Source organism: Phocoena phocoena, chromosome 6 (assembly GCF_963924675.1).
Source record: "Phocoena phocoena chromosome 6, mPhoPho1.1, whole genome shotgun sequence".
In the NCBI taxonomy this organism is placed as follows: domain Eukaryota; kingdom Metazoa; phylum Chordata; class Mammalia; order Artiodactyla; family Phocoenidae; genus Phocoena; species Phocoena phocoena.
The window spans coordinates 101,817,321-101,836,363 of record NC_089224.1 but is presented as its reverse complement, the minus strand read 5'-3'; the positions used below and the strand labels follow the sequence as shown (position 1 = coordinate 101,836,363).

The following is a 19,043-nucleotide window of genomic DNA, read 5'->3' as shown; positions in this document are numbered from 1 at the left end:
CCCAGCCTTCGCTCTCAGTGAGACAGAAGCAAAACCAACCGGAGAGTCGGACAGCAGTACCAACTGAGCACCGTCCTACATAACACCGCGATGCCACCCCCTAATCACCAGCGACTCTAGTCAGCCCCGCTCTCGCGAGGCTTGGCAGCCCCCGAGCGCGCGCTGCCCGGCAGCTCCGCAACTCTATTGGTGCAGCCCGGGCCGTTTTGGCCCAGCCAAAACTCGGGGAAGGGAGTCTGCGCCGGGCAGATCTCGCGAGGCTTGGAAAAGCGCGCCGGGAGCTGGGAGGGTTGACTGGCGAGTCCGGGCGGGAGGGGGCATCATGGCGGCCCAGGCGCTGTCGCTTCTGAGGGAGGTGTCTCGGCTGGAAGCGCCGCTGGAGGAGCTGCGCGCTCTGCAGTCGGTGCTGCAGTCGGTGCCTCTCAGCGAGCTCCGCGAGCAAGCGGCGGAACTGCGCCTTGGCCCGCTTTTCTCCCTGCTCAACGAGAACCATCGGTGAGATTACCCGGCAGCTTGAGCGGGGGAGAGCGACACCCCCAAGTATGGAGACGGCGATGGGAGTGGTGGTGACGGGGGAGGCTTTTCCCAGTCACAGTGAAGGTTGAATATCAATGAAATTTCAGAGAGGGAAGGATCCCGGGCTGAGAGGCGAGAGACGGGATTCAAGCCCAGGCTCTGAGGTGGCCGTCGCCTAGCCTCACTGCCTTCATCCTTGGAATAGGAGGAGGAAAGCAAGGTTGCCCACCTACGGGGAGGACTCCACAACCACATATCCACGTCCTTGACTTTTTCCCACCTCTTAAGAAGGGGTCCTATCCTGGCAATTTGGAAGGATCCATCGATATTTTAAATTCACATACCTTTGATCCAGTAATTCCCTGTTACAGAAATTTAACATGCAGGTATACTCACACACAAAATGTACTGTATATACAGGAATATTCATAACAGAAGGAGGCAGCAAACAAACAAAACAAAACAAAAAAACTAGGAACCACCTGAATATCTATTAAAAGGGGATTCTTAAATTATGACACATGACTGTAATACTATGTAGCTGTTAGGAAAATTGAGGGAGATCTATATATGTGGACATAGAAAGATCTTTAATATATGTTGCTGAATGAAAGAAGAAAATTGTAGGAGTTTATAATCCCGTTATGCGTAATTTTTAAAAAGGATTACCACCCTCCTACACCCACTTGAACACAGGCCAGTGTAGCTTTTGGAATAGCTGAAAGATACATCAGTAACTATTAATATGGTAGTGGGACTTAGAATGGTAGGATGGCAACTTTTACTTTTCATTTTATGTACATCTGTGGTATTTGATTTAAAAACACTTTGTATTTGATCATCTGATAACTTAAAAAACTTTTTAAATGTTTGTGATCCAGAAATTTAAAAGTGGCCTTTCTTCTTGAAAAGATAATGAATCACTGAATCAACACTGGATGATTTCAGAGGGCTTTCTTGGCTCTGACCTTCTAAGAATCCTCCCTTTTTCATATGTGTTCTCCCTTCATTAATTCTGTTAATTAACATTATTCAGGTCTGCCTATGAAATCTCTATTTGTCCATTTTAATTCAGGCCTTCATTTTCTCCCTCTCGCTAGGTCTGTTGCATTAGTCTGACTTCTCATTACCTCTGAGTTTCCTTTTCTAGTGTGTCCTTCCCACGTTGCAACCACAGGGAACTTCTCAGGATATTTGGCTCACATCTTTGCCATGGTTTCCCATTGCCTCCAGTGTAAAATCATGACTTGTTAGTCTGGCACTTGGACCTTTACAATATATTTCCATCCTACTTTTCCAGCCTCATCTTTTTCCACTCTACACATATTTCATCTGCTCCAGCTACCAAGTGGCACTACTTTCCCTTGAGCATGACTTGGCACTTTCCTAACTTTGTTCATGCCAGTCCTTCTAACTGAAATGCCTTCCCCTCCAAATCTGTCCATCTTTTAAGGCCCAGGTGAAGTGCCACCCCCTCCAAAAAGTCTTCCTTGGTCACTCCAGTTGCAAGTGACTGGCCTTAGATCTCCTAAAGGACATTATCATTACTTCTCTTAATAATACTTGACACTATTGCCTTATGTTGTAATTCCATATGTGTTTCTGTCTAGTTTGTAAATTCTTTGAAGAATTCATCTCTGCATCCCTCTTGGGATGAAGCACATAATACAATATATGCCAAATAAAAGATTAAACTCATAAATTTTAGAGAGCCCACCTAGTCCAACCACTTCATATTATAGATGAAGAGACTTTCAGTGATCTATAAGTTAACACCAGAGATGTACTAGGAACTGAAATGAAGGGGAATTTGAAGAATAAGGTCTGTGGGGTCATTGTTTGCTGAATGAAGGAGCAGCTCTCTAGGAAACAATTTTAATGGAAATTTAAAGACAAGGTAATTCAGAACTTAGTACACTGTAGATACCAATTGCAATTTGTGGGAATAATTCTCTGGATAGTGGATTGGCAGTCTCTAGATATATTGCTGTTTTCCTGCACTATATATTGGTTCAAGATCTTTTCTGATAAATGTAAACCTAGAATCTTTTTTTTTTTTAGTAAATTTATTTATTTATTTCTGGCTGCATTGGGTCTTCGTTACTGTGCACAGGCTTTCTCTCTAATTGCGGCGAGCGGGGACTACTCTTAGTTGCGGTGTGCAGGCTTCTAATTGCGGTGGCTTCTCTTGTTGCAGAGCACGGGCTCTAGGTGCGCGGGCTTCAGTAGTTGCGGCATGTGGGCTCAGTAGTTGTGGCTCGTGTGCTTCGGTAGTTGTGGCTCGTGGGCTCTAGAGCACAGGCTCAGTAGTTGTGGTGCACGGGCTTAGTTATTCCGCGACACATCGGATCTTCCCAGACCAGAGCTCGAACCCGTGTCCCCTGCATTGGCAGGCAGATTCTTAACTACTGCACCACCAGGGAAGCCCGGTACTAGGTAAATTTGAATAAACTAGTAGAAGTTGGTGTTTCAAAGGGAAGTCTGTGTGGAGAAGAGCCTCATTAAGCTAGGTGTCAGATATTAGGTTGTTGCTTCCTACCTGGTAGGACATGAATTGATGAGATCTGTGGTGTCTCTTTTAGGGAACAGACTACTTTGTGTGTATCCATCCTGGAGAGATTGCTGCAAGCTTTGGAGCCAGTTCACATGGCCCGGAACCTCAGGGTTGACCTGCAGAGGGGACTGACTCACCCCAATGATTCTGTAAAAATCCTCACTCTGTCCCAGGTATGAAATTTTATTAGCACATAATAAGGGACTCAACATTTAGTGACCACCTGCCCTGGGCCAGGGTGTATGCTGGGAGCCAGAGACAGACAGTTGAAGAAAACACGTGCTCTCTGTGTAGGGAGTATCTAGTCTATTCTAGTATGCGTAGCTAACTATAACCGGCAGCTACAAGCTAAAGTAAGAAGTTCCACTGAGTACCATCTGAATCAGTTAGTCATCAAATACTGAGCTCCTTTTATCAGGCATTGTACCATATGCTGTTAGAGCTACCAAGATAAATAAAGCCTGTTTCTTTCCTCCAAGGAGCCCCTAGTCTAGAGAGAAAGATTGCCATGGTAAGTCTTATTATAGTGGCATGAGTGAAGTACTATTATAAAGGTCACTATACCAACAAATTAGGATAGTAACTCTTACCACCCTGGTAACCAAACATGCTAGTGTTTGGGTGAAGAGCTGCTGCCGAGGATTATCTTGAAGGGATAGAAGCTGAGCAGTTAGTTACCCACTAGATGTTCAACTACTGTTATTTCTTTTTTTCTCTAAAGTATTTATTCAAGAAAAGGAGAAAGGATCGATTTATCCATTGACCATTTATGTGCAAAACTCTGTAGGAGGTGCTTTACCTATTTAGTTTCATTTAATCTTTATTACTGTCCTGCAGTTAAGTATTGTATTCCCATTTTACAAACAAGAAATTAGGCTCAAAAAAAGTTACTTAATTTGCTCAAGATCAAGAACTGAAAGTTGGTAGAACTAAGATTTGTATTGTTTTCACTCACTGAGGTGTCTCAAGTCTTAACTCACCTGTTTTGTTTTGTTTTTTCTTTCTTTTCAAAGATGTGACTATACCATCTGTGTGTTTGGCTTTAATGAATTTGGGTCATTTGGAATATTTCAGTGACTCATCGCTGTAGTTAGTAACTCCTAAAATAACTGCACACTAAGGAAATTTGACCATCATGTGTTTCCATGTTGCCCTACCTTGGAAGAGTATTTCTGATTGTTTTTTTCCTTTCAGGTTGGAAGAATTGTTGAAAATTCTGATGCTGTTACTGAGATTCTAAATAATGCTGAATTATTAAAACAAATCGTTTATTGTATTGGTGGAGAGAATCTATCTGTAGCTAAAGCGGTGAGTCATCTACAACCGTTAGCCTAAACTTGCAGAGACATTAATGTCCTAAAAGACAGAGAAAAGCCTTCCAGATTGAGAGGTGGAGGTTTAGAATGAATGATTTGTGTAATAGAATTTGCAGCCTCATATCGATGGTATGAAATAAATAAATGGCATCAAAATAAAACTAGTAAACCCCTTTTATTTTCTAGAATGCACATTTCTAAATTAACCATCATAGAGCTTACATTGGGTTGCTTGATAAGAAGCTTTTTCTATTTTCTGTTGGGAATACTATGTATTTTTTCCAATTATAAGTAATTATAGCTAAAATGTAGTGAATGCTCCTTGGGTAAGCTGCGTTCCATACACTAATTTTCACATAAATCTTACGAAGTAGAAAGTACAGTTTGGTATTTTTATGACTTAAGAGATACTTTCTTTCCTTATAAGGCCATTAAATCCCTGTCAAGAATATCACTGACCCAGGCTGGACTGGAGGCTTTATTTGAAAGTAATCTGCTGGATGATTTGAAAAGTGTAATGGAAACAAATGACATTGTTCGATACAGGGTGTATGAGGTAAGACTAAAAGCATCGTTTCTGGTGCCTATAATTCAGAATGCATCAAGGCTTACATCAGAAGGCGAGATGGCTCATTTAACATGTATTTATTGAGTTTATAGTCTATGTTAGGCCCTATATATACCAGGTGCTCGGGATGTAGGGATGAACTCCCAGCCTAGTGTGTGAGACAGTCATATAAAAACTATTTACACTGCACTCTGAGTACTATAATAGAGGAGATCCCATTGAAATTAGACTGAAAAAATTAGTGTAGTAGTGGTAGTAAGAAGAAGCTTTGTACTGAGCAGTGTGCTAAATCCTCTCATATATATTCTCTTCAATTCTCACAGTAAACCTGATACTTCATTATCATTAATCTCGCTGTTGATGGAGTCATTGACCCAAGGCCATGCAATTAATAGATTGTATATTCAAAACAGAACCGTTTACAGTCTGATTCCCTCTTCAGAACAATGTCTTACTTTGCATTGTTAATATTACGCAATCTTGATTTTCCTTCTGCTTCTGTAGCTGTTTCTTCTTGGTCTCCTGGCTCCTTAGCCTCTATTGACCTTTAATTGTTGGAGTTTGTGAAGGCATGCTAGGCCTCTTATGCTCATGTTCAAACCAAACTTCTGATCTTCTCCATCCACCTCATGCCCCTAATAAAAACAGCAGCAACAAATTGGCCCCGTCTCCCAGTCCACGTGGCTGGCTGTTGGACCTCCAGCTTATTCTCTGAGGCCCTGTCCTCCCTGCCACGTATCCACTCAGTCATCACATTGTGTCAGTTTTACGTAAACTCGTGCATTTCTCTGCTTTGCTATAGCCACCACCACCCTAGTCTAAGCTACCAGTATCTCTCACCTGGACTATTGTATTTGCATCCAAACTGGTCTGCTCCCATTTTTGTCACCCCTAGTCTATCGCCACATGTAGTCAGAATGATCTTTTAAAAATCGAAATCTGATTCTGTCATTCTTCTGCTTAAAATACTCGGTGTCCTGGATCTCTCAGTAAGCCCTCAGAACATACTTGTTGAACGAGTAAGTGAATGGCCGACTGATTGAATGAATGAATGATTTTTACAGTCTGTTCGCTATTGTTGATAGGGGCTTTTGTCCTGATTGATGGTTTCTTTTTTAAAAAGGGCAGATATACCCAGGTATATCTGGGTGAGTGTTTCTGTGCCAGAGTAATTTCTTGTGTGTTCAATGAAGTTTTCTTGCTTGTGGAGACAAATAATGGATTTTTAAAAATTCAATTATATTAAGTATATAATTTATACTAGTTTATAATAGTATGTAATATACTTCCTAGTCCTGCATTTAACTTAAAATGCCATCTAACAAGTTTGGGGCTATTTTGACCTTTCTGCTTTTTCTGTTTTCTTTCAGCTAATTGTGGAGATATCTTCTGTGTCACCAGAATCTTTAAACTACTGTACCACCAGTGGATTGGTAACGCAGCTCCTCCGAGAACTGACCGGTGAGGATGTGCTAGTCAGGTATGTTGATGGAGAGAGTTCTTAAAGCAAAATGTCCTTTCTTGGGGGGACAGGCGACAACCTCGGAACTTAGTGTGATCTCCCCTAGTGGAGCCTATGCTCAGGTTGCAATCTCATGACTGATTATGTCCTGAAGAAGGGGCTTTTTGAAAATTGCTCAACTTACATGGTGACAACATACTGGAACTTAGCATGACAATTCAGCTACTTTTGAATAACAGTGTTCCCTGTCCTTAGGCATGTGTGCTGTTTAAAAGTTGCCAATCACATGGTAACTGTCATTTTGTATGACTTAATGTGTTAACATGCACATTATATATATATAGATAGATAGATAGATAGATAGATAGATACACATATATATATATGTATGTATATAAGTTTTTTCTTTGGCCATGCCGTGTGGTTTATGGGAACATAGTTCCCCAACCAGGGATTGAACCCAGGCCCTCGGCAGTGAAAGCGCCGACTCTTACCCACTAGACTGCCCTGGAATTCCCAACATGCACATTTTTTGATGTTGTTAAATAATAGCACTACGGCATGATAGAAGAAACATGGACTTTTGAAAATGAGTGAGAATTGGGCTTACATGCATCTCTACTACTTAGTAGCTGTTTGACCTTAGACAAATTATTGTAACCTTTCTGCACCTGAGTTTCCTTATCTCCTAAATGGAACAATGACAATTCTGTAAAGAAGATAATATGAGGATTAAGTGAATTGACCATAGAGACCAATACAATGGCCGATATAGGCTGTCAAAGAAATGTTAATTCCAGTCTCTTTACTTCCAGCCCCTATTCCTTAAGTCCCCTTGAGTATCTGCCAAGTGTTTCCTTGGATACTCCACAATTTACTAACACATCCCCACTGTTGAATACTTGGTTCAAGTATTTTGCTGTTATAAGAGCGCTATAGTTACCTTTGTGTACACAGGACTTTGTTTTTCTTATCTTAAATGATTTTCTGATTGTCCTGTGTTCTTTAAATGTGATTGAATTTGTTGAACTCACATACATAAACCAGTCCTCAGTCATACTGTTTCAGAGCATTTGAGTTACATTGTTTCAAAGCCTTCCTAATAAGGAAATTATTTCGTTAAATTTCTTTAACTTAGTATCAGACTTTGTGACATAGGAAAAAACCTTGCAAATAGTCAGTTAAAATACCTTAGGATCAACTATAAAAATACTTTTTTTAGTTAATTGAGGAAATTTGGTCATGGTTAGGCTTTAGATGATGCCAAAGAATTATTTTTTAAATATGTGGTAAAGGCATTATAATTTTGTGAGAAAATATTCATGTTTGACATTTCAAAATAAAACAAAGGTTGAAAAACTCTTTGAGGAGGTAGTTGTGTTATAATGAAAACAATAATGGGCCTCAAGTCAGAAGGTCATGATTTAAGTCTTAACTGCCTTGTTAAAACAATGTGATTCTGGACAAGTTACAATTTTCTCATCCTTGTGTCCTGATCTGAAAAGTAGAGCCAGGATCAGTCACCTTTCACACTTGGTGGGAAGAATTAAATAAAATAACCTATATGAAAACAGTTTATAAACTATACTAATCATATGCAAAATCTTGGCATTTCAGAGCCACCTGTATAGAAATGGTGACATCACTGGCATATACTCATCATGGACGACAGTACCTCGCTCAAGAAGGAGTAATTGACCAGATTTCTAATATAATTGTTGGGGCAGATTCAGACCCTTTCTCTAGCTTCTATTTGCCAGGTAAGAAATACTGACACTTGTGGAAATGACAGTGTATGTTTGGTTTCAGAGTTATCTCTGACAGGGGAGGCCAGGGATTGTTTTCTGTAGAGCTGATTCCCTTAAGATGATGTGGAATCTATTGCTCTGGGAGCCATGCACTGTTGATTCTAATTTTCTGGAAACATTGCTGTTTAGAGCATTAGGCTGTTTCCCTTGAACCTTAGCCAAAAGAATCATAATAAAACTACTAGCAGTGATACTTACAGTATATTTCACCGATTCATCAAATCTTGAGTTGGAATCTTTATCTAATATAGAATTATTCTAGCCATTCTGTTCTAGGACTTGGTTGATTAGTTTTTCTTGAGCACTTCCAGAAATTGGATATTAATTTTAGATAGCCTCGCTTATTTCGTCGATGAACATCTCTGTTTAAAAATTTCTTCCTGATAATGACTCCAAACTTGCCTTCCTATAATTTGTATCCGCTGGTCCTAGTTCTTTGTTCCTCCCTCTTGCATATGACAATGCTTCAGTATTCGGACCCAGCTCCGTTGACACCCTGGGGTTTCTATTCCATCAGGACCACACATCACAGGTCCTTCAGTATCTCCTTATGGTCTGTCTGATTTCCAGGCAACACAGTACTGTAACCTTTCTCCTCTTTCTGGCCTGAAGTTTATTAACTGTCCCATGAAAACCTAGGGCCCACAATTTATGCTATCTTCTTTTTCTATTAAAATACATTCTTGTAAATATCTTTAGGATTTGTGAAGTTTTTTGGAAACCTGGCTATCATGGATAGTCCTCAGCAGATCTGTGAGCGTTACCCTGTCTTTGTGGAAAAAGTCTTTGAAATGACAGAAAGTCAAGACCCCACCATGATTGGTGTAGCAGTGGACACAATTGGAATTCTAGGATCCAATGTTGAAGGAAAACAGGTTTTACAGAAAACAGGTTGGTATGCCTTGTTTTGGCTTTCCTTAAGGATATCTCTTTTTTTTGCGGGGAGACAAGATTTCATCATATAAGTTCATTTGCTTGTATGTTAACTGCATAGTAGAAACTGCTTTTACAGATGGCAGTCTTTTTACCATGACGGACTAATCCCTAAAAAGTTTCATAATTATTACTGAATTTTTTTTTTAACTTGGCTGGACCAAGCACTCTTTCCCCTCTACATCTTTCTTAAATAGTACTCATAGTACAAAGGCCATAGTCTGGAGTCAGACAGACCTGGATTCATGTTCCAATTCTAACACTAACTTAGCTTTTTGAGCTTCACTTACTCACTTCACTACTATAGGCCTCACTTTCCTCATATATAACAAGTGTATAACAACTACTTCTCAGGGTTGTTGTGAATATTTACTGAAAAGACACATTTGTTTTATATTTGTATGTCAAGGAAGGAAAACAAAAATATGTTACAAGATTTTATGTTAAGAGTGATACTCTCATGGCACATTCATGAGTATCTTGCAAGTACTATGAATTCTACACACAAAAAAATGTACAGGGCTTCCCTGGTGGCGTAGTGGTTGAGAGTCCACCTGCCGATGCAGGGGACGCGGGTTCGTGCCCCGGTCCGGGAGGATCCCGCATGCCGCGGGGCAGCTGGGCCCGTGGGCCATGGACGCTGGGCCTGCACGTCCGGAGCCTGTGCTCCGTGGCGGGAGAGGCCACAGCGGTGAGAGGCCCACGTGCCGCAAAAAAAAAAAAAAGAAAAAGAAAAATGTACAGCACTGTTAAAACCCTTGTGAAATATATGTTGAAAATTATATATGCTGTTGTGTATCACAGCTAGTATCCAGGTTATGTGTACTTTTCTAACTGCTTGTACCTATGACATATGATCCTTTTACAGTCTTGCAAAGAACATACTATTGTCATTCTCATTTTACAGATAAGGTAGGTGACACTCAGAGAAGTTAAGAAAATTTTCTAAGATCATTCAGACTGTGGGGCAGCTGCTACTCAAATCCAGGTCCTTTGATTCCAGAGTTCTACACTTTAACTTATATATGCTGTATTGCATATGAATGTGTTTTAGGCCTGTCACTTGGTTTCTGACTACATGTTTATTTTTATATTGGTTTAGGTTGGTAACAGTCATAGTATATGAAAGCATACTTTTAAAAATCTCATTGTTCACTTAACACCCATTAGGATGGCTATTATTTTTTTAAAAAACAGAAAATAACAAGTGTTGACAGGATGTGAGAAATTGGAACCCTTGTGCATATCTGGTGGGAATGTAAAATGGTACAGCTGCTGTGGAAACATGGTGGTTCCTCAAAAAATTAAACATAGAATTACCATATGATCCAGCAATTCCACTTCTAGGTGTATACCCAAAGGAATTGAAAGCAGGGGTTTAAACAGATGTTTGTACATCTGTGTTCATTAACAACGTTATTCACAATAACCAAAAAGGGTAGAAACAACCCAGGTGTTCATTGGTGAATGAATGGATAAAAAAAATGTGGTATATACATTCAAAGGCATATTATTCAGTCTTAAAAAGGAATGTAATTCTGACACATGCTACATCATGGGGGAACCTTGAAGATATAGTGCAAAGTGAAATAAGCCAAACACAAAAAGACAAATATTGTATGATTCCACTTATACATGGTACCTAGAATAGTCAAATTCACAGAGACAGAAAACAGAATAGTGGTTACCAGGGGACGGTTGTGGGGGGAGGGGGAAGGAGAGTTGTTGATTAATGAGTACAGAGTTTCAGTTTGAGATGATGAAAAAGTTCTGGAGATGGATGGTGGTGATGGTTTCCCAACAGTGTGAATGTACTGAGCTGTATGGTTAAAATGGTAAATTTTAGGTTATGTGTATTTTACCACAGTAAAAAATATCTTGTTATTCTTCAAAGGAACTCGCTTTGAACGCTTGCTGATGAGAATAGGATATCAAGCAAAGAATGCCTCAACAGAGCTCAAAATTAGGTGTTTGGATGCAATTTCATCTCTTTTTTATTTACCAGTAAGTAGATTGGGAAATTAATGAAGAACAGTGGTATATCTGGGGGAGAATATGTCTGTATAATACTAGTTAACTTACTATAAATGTTGACCAAATAAATGCCATCTCTCCCACTCTTAGTGAAAGAAGATAACCCTCATTATGTGACTAGAGACATTTTTAAAGTTAAAGTGGAATCGTAGAGTATTAGAACTGGATAGGACCCTAGAGATTGCTTAATCAACCCCATTAAAAAAAGAAACAAGACAAAACTGGGGAAGTCTGGGCTGAGTTGGGGAAGAATGCTCCAGACTTGGCAGAGCTCACACAGCTAGTTAATGACAGGGTATGATCAGAACCCAGGTTTCCTGACTTCCTAATGTCTTGAGGTTTTCCTTTTCTGTCTTGTAGGCTGAGCAGCAGACTGATGACCTCCTGAGGATGACAGAATCCTGGTTTTCTTCGTTATCTCGGGACCCGATGGAGCTCTTCCGTGGCATCAGTACTCAACCCTTCTTTGAACTACACTGTGCTGCCTTAAAAGTGTTCACGGTAGGCGTCCTCTTTTCCATGCCTGCTGGGGCTCCACCAGGTCAACACATGTGTACTATAGTGAGCCAGTCTCTGCCATGCCCTGGGGATGCACAAGTGCATAGGAAGTTTCTGCCCTCTACTATTATTGTAGACTAATTAGGGAGACAAATATGTAAACAAATGGTTTCAGTAAAAGGTATTATGTGCTGTGGCAAAATGTTCGAGGGTGCTGTGGGATCACAGAATTAATTCCGCATTCCTTATCTGCCATCAAGCAAGCCCTCGCTACCTTAGCCCTGGTTTCCCTCAGCCTTATTTCCTGCCATTCGCTTCTGGCACTGGCAGCCCTAGTGATAGCAGACTGCTTGCTTCATATCTCTGGACCCTCGTGTACGCTCTACATTCAACACTCTTCCCTGACTTTGCTTGTTAACCTCTTATTTATTCTTCAAGGACTAAGTTGGGTGTCTCTTCAGCAAGCTTTGCCCAAACCCACAAGGTTGAGTTAAGCAGTGCTGGCTTTCCTACTTTGCATTTATTCAGCAAATATTTGTCCGAGTTTCTTTTCTTTGCTAGGTTCTGGGGATATAGTAATGAACAAAAGATACAAAGACCTTCCTTTCATGTAGCTCATCGTCTATTGAAGGACCCAAGCAGTAAATATAATTATAAAGTTAATTGTATAATTATAATTGTGGTAAGGATCATACCTCTGTGTTCTGTTTATTACACTTTGTTGAAAATGTTTATTTATTGACCTATTCAACAGAGTTTATTGAAAATAAGAGCCATAGCTGATTTAACTCTGTAGCTTCAGCACTTGCTGTGGTTCCCTGGGCTCATAGAAATGTAGTCATCACTTTAGTAATCTTAATAATGGGATCTCGGGCAGCATGCTTGGCCTAGAGAGGGAGGGAACAAGGAGGGTGGGGACAACAAGAGAGGGAAGGCTGGACTTCCCTGGTGGCGCAGTGGTTAAGAATCCGCCTGCCAGTGCAGGGGACACGGGTTCGAGCCCTGGTCCGGGAAGATCCCACATGCCACGGAGCAACTAAACCCGTGCACCACAACTACTGAGCCTGCGCTCTAGAGCCCACGAGCCACAACTGCTGAGGCCGTTTGCTGCAACTACTGAAGCCCATGCGCCTAGAGCCCGTGCTCCGCAACAAGAGAAGCCACCACAGTGAGAAGTCTGCGCACCGCAACAAACAGTAGCCCCCGCTCGCTGCAAGTAGAGAAAGCCCGCGTGCAGCAACAAAGACCCAACGCAGCCAAAAAGAAAGAAAATTTTTTTAAAAAGTGGGAAGGCTTCCCACCAGATGTGATACAGGATCTGCATCTTGAAGGGTACAGGATACCTGTCAACTTCAAGAATGTTGTTTTTAGACTGTTTCACCCTTGTCAGTAGTCACTGTGATGGTCATTTTGGCTCCTGCACTGGTATTCTCATGATTTGTTTTTTTCCCACTCTTCTACGTTATGCTCCACTTAGCCATAGTTGTAGAGATAATTTTTGATTTACTGGTTTGGGCAGCTGTTTTTATTTCAAGCCACCCATCCTCAACTATTGTTAAGTAGGCTGATGTTTCTCAAACTGTAATGTCTTGTTAAAATGTAGATTCTCATTCATTGGTTCTGGAATAGAGCCCGAGATCCTGAATTTCTAACAAGTTCACAGGTGATGCTGAAGCTGATGGCCTGCAGAACACATTTTGAGAGGAAGACGTAGGCTGTAAACTTGATTGTGCCTTGTTCTTCATTAAAATATAGTAGTGAGGTTTTTAAAAACATTTTTAATAAACGTTGCTTATTCATTAGTTTTAAATTTGGAAAAGATTGAGACGTAGAAATTTTTTAAAGCACATAGAGTCATACCTGTTTGGTATGACTTTAAGGTGTTTCCTTTTAGTATTGGTATTAATATTTATCTATTTATTGGTGTAATATTTCAAACATACAGTCATACCTTGCTACCTCTGCCCAATCCAATTCCCCTTCCTCCCTCTCTGAATGTAATCACTGTCATGAATTCAGGGTTTACAAGTGCACGCGTGATTTTGTACTTTTACTATCTATGCATATATGCTTAAATTACAGTATTTTAAATATTCTTAAACTTTGCAAATGGTATCGTGCTCTTCATATCATTCTGCAATTTCCTTTTTCTCCCTAATGTTATGTTTTTAAGATTTATCTATATTAAAAGAGGCAATTAGAAAGTCATTAGTATTTCATTGTATAGCCACAGTGTGTCAATCTCCAGTAAATGAAGATTTAGATAGCATCTATTACAAATGATGCTACAATGAACATTCTCGAAAATATCCTCTTATGCACATCTATGAGAGTTTCTTTAGGGTAGTCTTCTTCTCAAGTCTTTGTCTTGATTTTTCCACTGTTGTAATTATGCCATATGTATAATTTGGATCTACTTTTTTCATATAACAGATTTACCTATCCTTTATGAACTTTATTCTTAATGTTTATTTAATTTATTATTGCTATATACCGTAATTTACTAACTCATCTTCCCACTATTAAGGATTTATAGTGTACCTTTCACAGTGTGATGAGCATCTTTGTTTACAGATTTTTTTTAATATTTTGATTATTTTCTTAAGTTAGAGTTTCAGGAGGGAATTTACTTGGGCAAAATGTAGCATTTTTAAGGTTCATGTTGCCGAATTTCTTTCTAAGGTTTGTGCCATCCTATTAACAAACTTAACTTAAGGCTCAGAGGAATTGTGTTCTTTCCCCCTTCTATTTCAGGCCATTGCAAACCAACCCTGGGCTCAGAAACTTATGTTTAACAGTCCAGGTTTTGTAGAATATGTGATGGACCGGTCCGTAGAGCGTGACAGAGCTTCAAAGGATGCCAAATATGAACTGGTGAAAGCACTTGCCAATTCTAAGACAATTGCAGAAATCTTTGGGAACCCAAATTATTTGAGGCTCAGAACTTACCTGAGCGAAGGTCCATACTATGTGAAACCTATTTCCACAACAGCAGTGGAAGGAGCAGAGTGATTTCTTCTAGAGTCTAGACCATTTATTGACCAAAATTTCTCCTGAGGCATTTGACTCCATCTGTATTTTACAAAACAGACTTCCCTCCCACCAGAATTATCATGGAGTGTCTAATGTAATTTTATCACCAACATTTGTTCTGTTTCTACATTGAAATTCAATGTAAAGCCAGGAAAGCAGGTAAACTTGATCGTAATTGAACCAGATGTTTCTCAGATTCCTTTGGCTGCCTTAATCTTTGCAAGAAGATGGAAGTTTTGTTCTTCTCCCAGAAAATTTTCATGGACTTACCATCTTATTTTAAAATCCACTTTAACTAAAATGGAACCAAATTGTTTCTGACTTCTTTCTATCCCCCCACTCCCTTAGTTTTTTGGTCTTTTTTTCCCTTCTGATTCCACTTTCAAAGTCTTGGATATAAATATTCTTTGAAAAACAAGTAATATGCAATCTTAAAATTATGTTCCCTATACTAAGAATAAATACTTTTAATAAGGTCTCTTTTGCTTTTTTGTTACTATTATTCCTTTGAAAAATAGATAATAAATCTTTTAAAAATGTTTCTAGTGTTCCTCGATGCATTTTTTTGCTGTTTATCAAGGCATCTTACTGTGTTGTGGTTTTGGGTGGGGAGGAGTGATAACATGCTAAACCAGAAAGGTCCCCAAACTGTTATTTTATTTATTGGTGGGTCATCGTTGTTGAGAGCTTTGCTTTTATTTCTGAGATCCATCAGGTCCATATTGAGTTGATCAGAGAGAGGGAAACTGACTCCTAATAACTAGAGTCAGAACGGAGGGGTCACTATGCCTAAACCAGGATACCATCTTACTGATTAACAAAGGATGCGCTTGCTTTTCATTGACAAAAAATGTTCCCACCTGTTTTCCAGTGCTCTGCTCTCTAAACAGCAAAGTGATCACCAATCCAGAGGTTTCTACATGAATATGTTACCAGAGTGTGATGGTTCAGAATGGAGAGATAGGTTTCTTTCAAGCCATGGTGGTGATGTTGATAAACCAGCCCTGCTCTGTTACAAAATGATTCTCAAGTGACTGGAATTTTCTTGTCCCCAGATTAGTCATCTCTGTTCCACCATCTCTGGTATCCGTGAGTCCCCTTTTTCCATCTTTCTATATGGGCCATTTTCCTACTGCTAATACCACTAAATTTCTGTTGTTTTAAGCCACCTAGTTTGTTGTACTCTGTTAGGCATCTTTAGGAAACTAATAGAGTGTATACATAACATGAAATGTGTATTTGTTGCATCCCGTTTGTAAAATACTGCCTAATTAGGACTTGATGAAAATTGTTTCACAAAAAAATTAGAGATCCAAGTCTTTACACTAGTGAGGTTTAAGTTAATATATACTAGGTAGCTAAAACTTTTAAGTGTAATTCCACCACTCAGATTACTAAAATGTTTCATCTTACAGACAAGATGAACATTTTGTTACATTCCTTATTTCGTGTTTTCCTTTAATTCTGAGAATTCTCGAAAATCAGTCACAGCTGCTATCACTGAGTCATGATAGTTCCATAGAATGATTTTTAGAAACCCATTAATTGTAAAGAGAAACAAGACTCTTGGTTATAATTAAATTTAATGTTCTCTCTTTTCTAGACAAAAGGTATTATTTTGAAAAGAATCATGCTACACCAGCTTAAATTTCTTAAAATGAGATCTCAATTCAATGTAGTACATCAGAGCACTAAGAACACTGCAACCTGCTGAGTACAATCAAAGATTCAGAGAAACTACATAAAACACAAGGAAGGAGGGACACTTTCTGTAACAAGGTAGGAGGGAATTTTTAAAGAACACACTTTTAAGAAACACAAAGAAATCCTAATCACCATAATACATGACATTATTTTTTATGGTACCCATGTGAAAAAGTTTAAAGCTGTCAAGGTATGTCAGAAGTTTGCAGGAAATGAGCCCATAGTAGGTTTCAAACAGTGTACATTCTTTCCCACTGTTAATTTCCTTCCATGCCAGGGGCATTTCAGCATCTGTAGTTTCTGAGGATGTGAAAATGAACTTAAAGCAACATCTGTTGTATCTGATGTGGCTTTTCCCAGAAAACCTTGAACTGTGTATGGGTATTAGGCCAATGGATTTAGCACAAATTCCTACAAACACATCAGCAGGCACCATGATGGGGACTTCTTTGAAAACTACGTACATCATCCGAGCCACATCTTGGGACATAACAAAGGCCTCACCACTGCAGTAATCTGGGTAGTACTCTTCTGGGTACTCACTGAAAGGGACAAATTCTTGGCTATTAGGGTCTCTGTTGGGTGTATCCTGATGGATGACTCTTCCTACATAGATATCTTCAAGGTGTTCTTTCAGATTGAGGAGGTAGTCTACCAAGCTTGGTAGATTGACAAACATCTCTTCATCAACCTTGAGAATGAACTGGGCGTTAGGGCAGAAAGTCACAGCCCACTGCGTCATGGTGATAATCTTCAGAGTTTGGTTCTCAGCACTGTCCAAGAAGATTCCTTCAATTATATCATTATTCTTTTGGGACTCTTTGTCTATCTCTTGCTGGGCAGTCACCAAAACAGGCATTCCCAAAGCAAACAGTGTGAGAATGGGATGCCCTCGGACACTGGTCATGTTACCCCAGGTTTTCCTGATGAGGTCCCGCCTTGTTCCATTTCCTGGGCTACTGAAGATAAGAGAGAGCAAAAATATGTTCTTCCCTTTACACACCTCCGACTGGCTCAGGATATAGTATTTGGAAAGATTACTTCTTAGGGGCTCCATGTTCAATTTTCTTGCCTTATCCTTAATTTCAAGAACTTTCATATCTATATAAGGCAAAGCATGCAGAAAATATTCTTCCACAAAATCAGCCCCAAAAAGCAAGGCATGAAATAGAATAACATTAAACAGAATGAAACACCACTGGTGAGTCCGAAGTCTGCAGAATGTCACCTAAATAAAAGAACACACATTCAGGCTCCATGTTCAATTTTCTTGCCTTATCCTTAATTTCAAGAACTTTCATATCTATATAAGGCAAAGCATGCAGAAAATATTCTTCCACAAAATCAGCCCCAAAAAGCAAGGCATGAAATAGAATAGCATTAAACAGAATGAAACACCACTGGTGAGTCCGAAGTCTGCAGAATGTCACCTAAATAAAAGAACACACATTCAGGCTCCATCTCCATTTCTGTTTTCGTCCCCACTGAACACTATATGTACCTCTCACAACACTTAGCACTGCACTGTTTTAAGTGTTTATTATTTAGTTCTGTTATCTGTCTCTCCCACTATATCATGGCCCCCTGGACAGCAGGCATCATGAATACAATGTTGGTTGTTTTCTTGCTTGGAGGAAAGCCTACTTACTATATACAAGGCACTGTGTTAGACACTGGGGAAGCAAAGAGAAATCAGACGTAGACACATGGATATAAAGTAACAAGTGCCATTGTGCTAAAAGCCTACAGGAAAATATATGATATTTCTGGAATTGAAGCACTTGGATCAGTTTCTTCTGTAACTACAAAGGTCAAAGGCTGTTTTTCAATGGAGTGGTAGCTTTTGTTGGCCACTGAACAATGGCTACTATCAAACATTTACATTCTTCTAGTATGACTTTTCAATTTAACAATAAATTCTGACATTGTTTTGACAATGTCCCCTAATCCATCTGACGCATCTATCAATATGGGCAGATTTCTGCTATCTGTATAGCACCTCTTCAGAGATCTAGGACATACCTGTGCCAAGCTTACTCCACCTCATCAAAGGAGATGGAAACTTTCCATCTGGAAGAGCATATACAATGTAGTATTGCAATATAACAGAGCCAGGGGACATTGGAGGAATTAAATCTCTATTAATTGGAGCTTCAATCAACAAAGACTCCCCTAATGACACTTAGCTCTTCCTGAGCGCTTGCTGGGGGCAAGGCACTGTGCTAAGCACGTTACATGCCTGAACTCATGCAGCCCTGGTAATATCCCTTTCAGATACGTTATCTTCAAACTTAAGCTCAGCATACAGGCAGTATAGGAATTTGCCCAAGATCTCTCAGTGAATAAGAGGGTGAGGTAAGGCCATGATTTGAACTCAAATCTGTCAGATTTCAAAGCTCACTCTTAACCACTAGAGAATCCTGAGTTCCATCTTTTACTTTCCCGTGTCTATTGAATAGGAAAAACCAACAAAGCAAAACAAACTCACAATTATAATCTGAATTTCTTTCCATTTTCTCAGTTCTGATGATTTACACACAGAAGAAACTTCAGCCTACTAAAAGCTTATTTTAATAGATATAAAATGCTTCAAAGATTATAAGAAACTTGCCTGCAT

At 39.6% G+C, this 19,043-nt stretch overlaps 2 protein-coding genes across 3 annotated transcripts; one reads left to right on the top strand and one right to left on the bottom strand.

Moving 5' to 3' along the window:
* Window positions 1-318: 318 nt before the first annotated feature.
* On the top strand, window positions 319-15,033 carry PSMD5 (proteasome 26S subunit, non-ATPase 5). 2 transcript variants are annotated; one of them, XM_065879230.1, is made up of 10 exons: window positions 319-495; window positions 3,099-3,243; window positions 4,265-4,378; window positions 4,814-4,942; window positions 6,325-6,434; window positions 8,034-8,176; window positions 8,924-9,115; window positions 11,052-11,161; window positions 11,552-11,692; window positions 14,444-15,033. In XM_065879230.1, exons 1-10 carry the CDS (start codon window positions 323-325, stop codon window positions 14,699-14,701), a joined length of 1,515 nt encoding a protein of 504 aa, XP_065735302.1. In that variant the 5' UTR covers window positions 319-322; the 3' UTR covers window positions 14,702-15,033. The 2 variants fall into 2 exon arrangements, with proteins under 2 accessions (XP_065735302.1, XP_065735304.1); XM_065879232.1 differs by lacking the exon at window positions 4,814-4,942 and having other exon boundaries at window positions 323-495; window positions 14,444-14,701.
* Window positions 15,034-16,550: 1,517 nt separating this feature from the next.
* On the bottom strand, window positions 16,551-19,043 carry B3GALT9 (beta-1,3-galactosyltransferase 9). The gene is made up of 2 exons (XM_065879943.1): window positions 19,038-19,043; window positions 16,551-17,654 (listed from the first exon to the last, which is right to left on the bottom strand). The coding sequence occupies exons 1-2, from the start codon at window positions 19,041-19,043 to the stop codon at window positions 16,551-16,553; spliced, it is 1,110 nt and encodes a 369-aa protein (XP_065736015.1).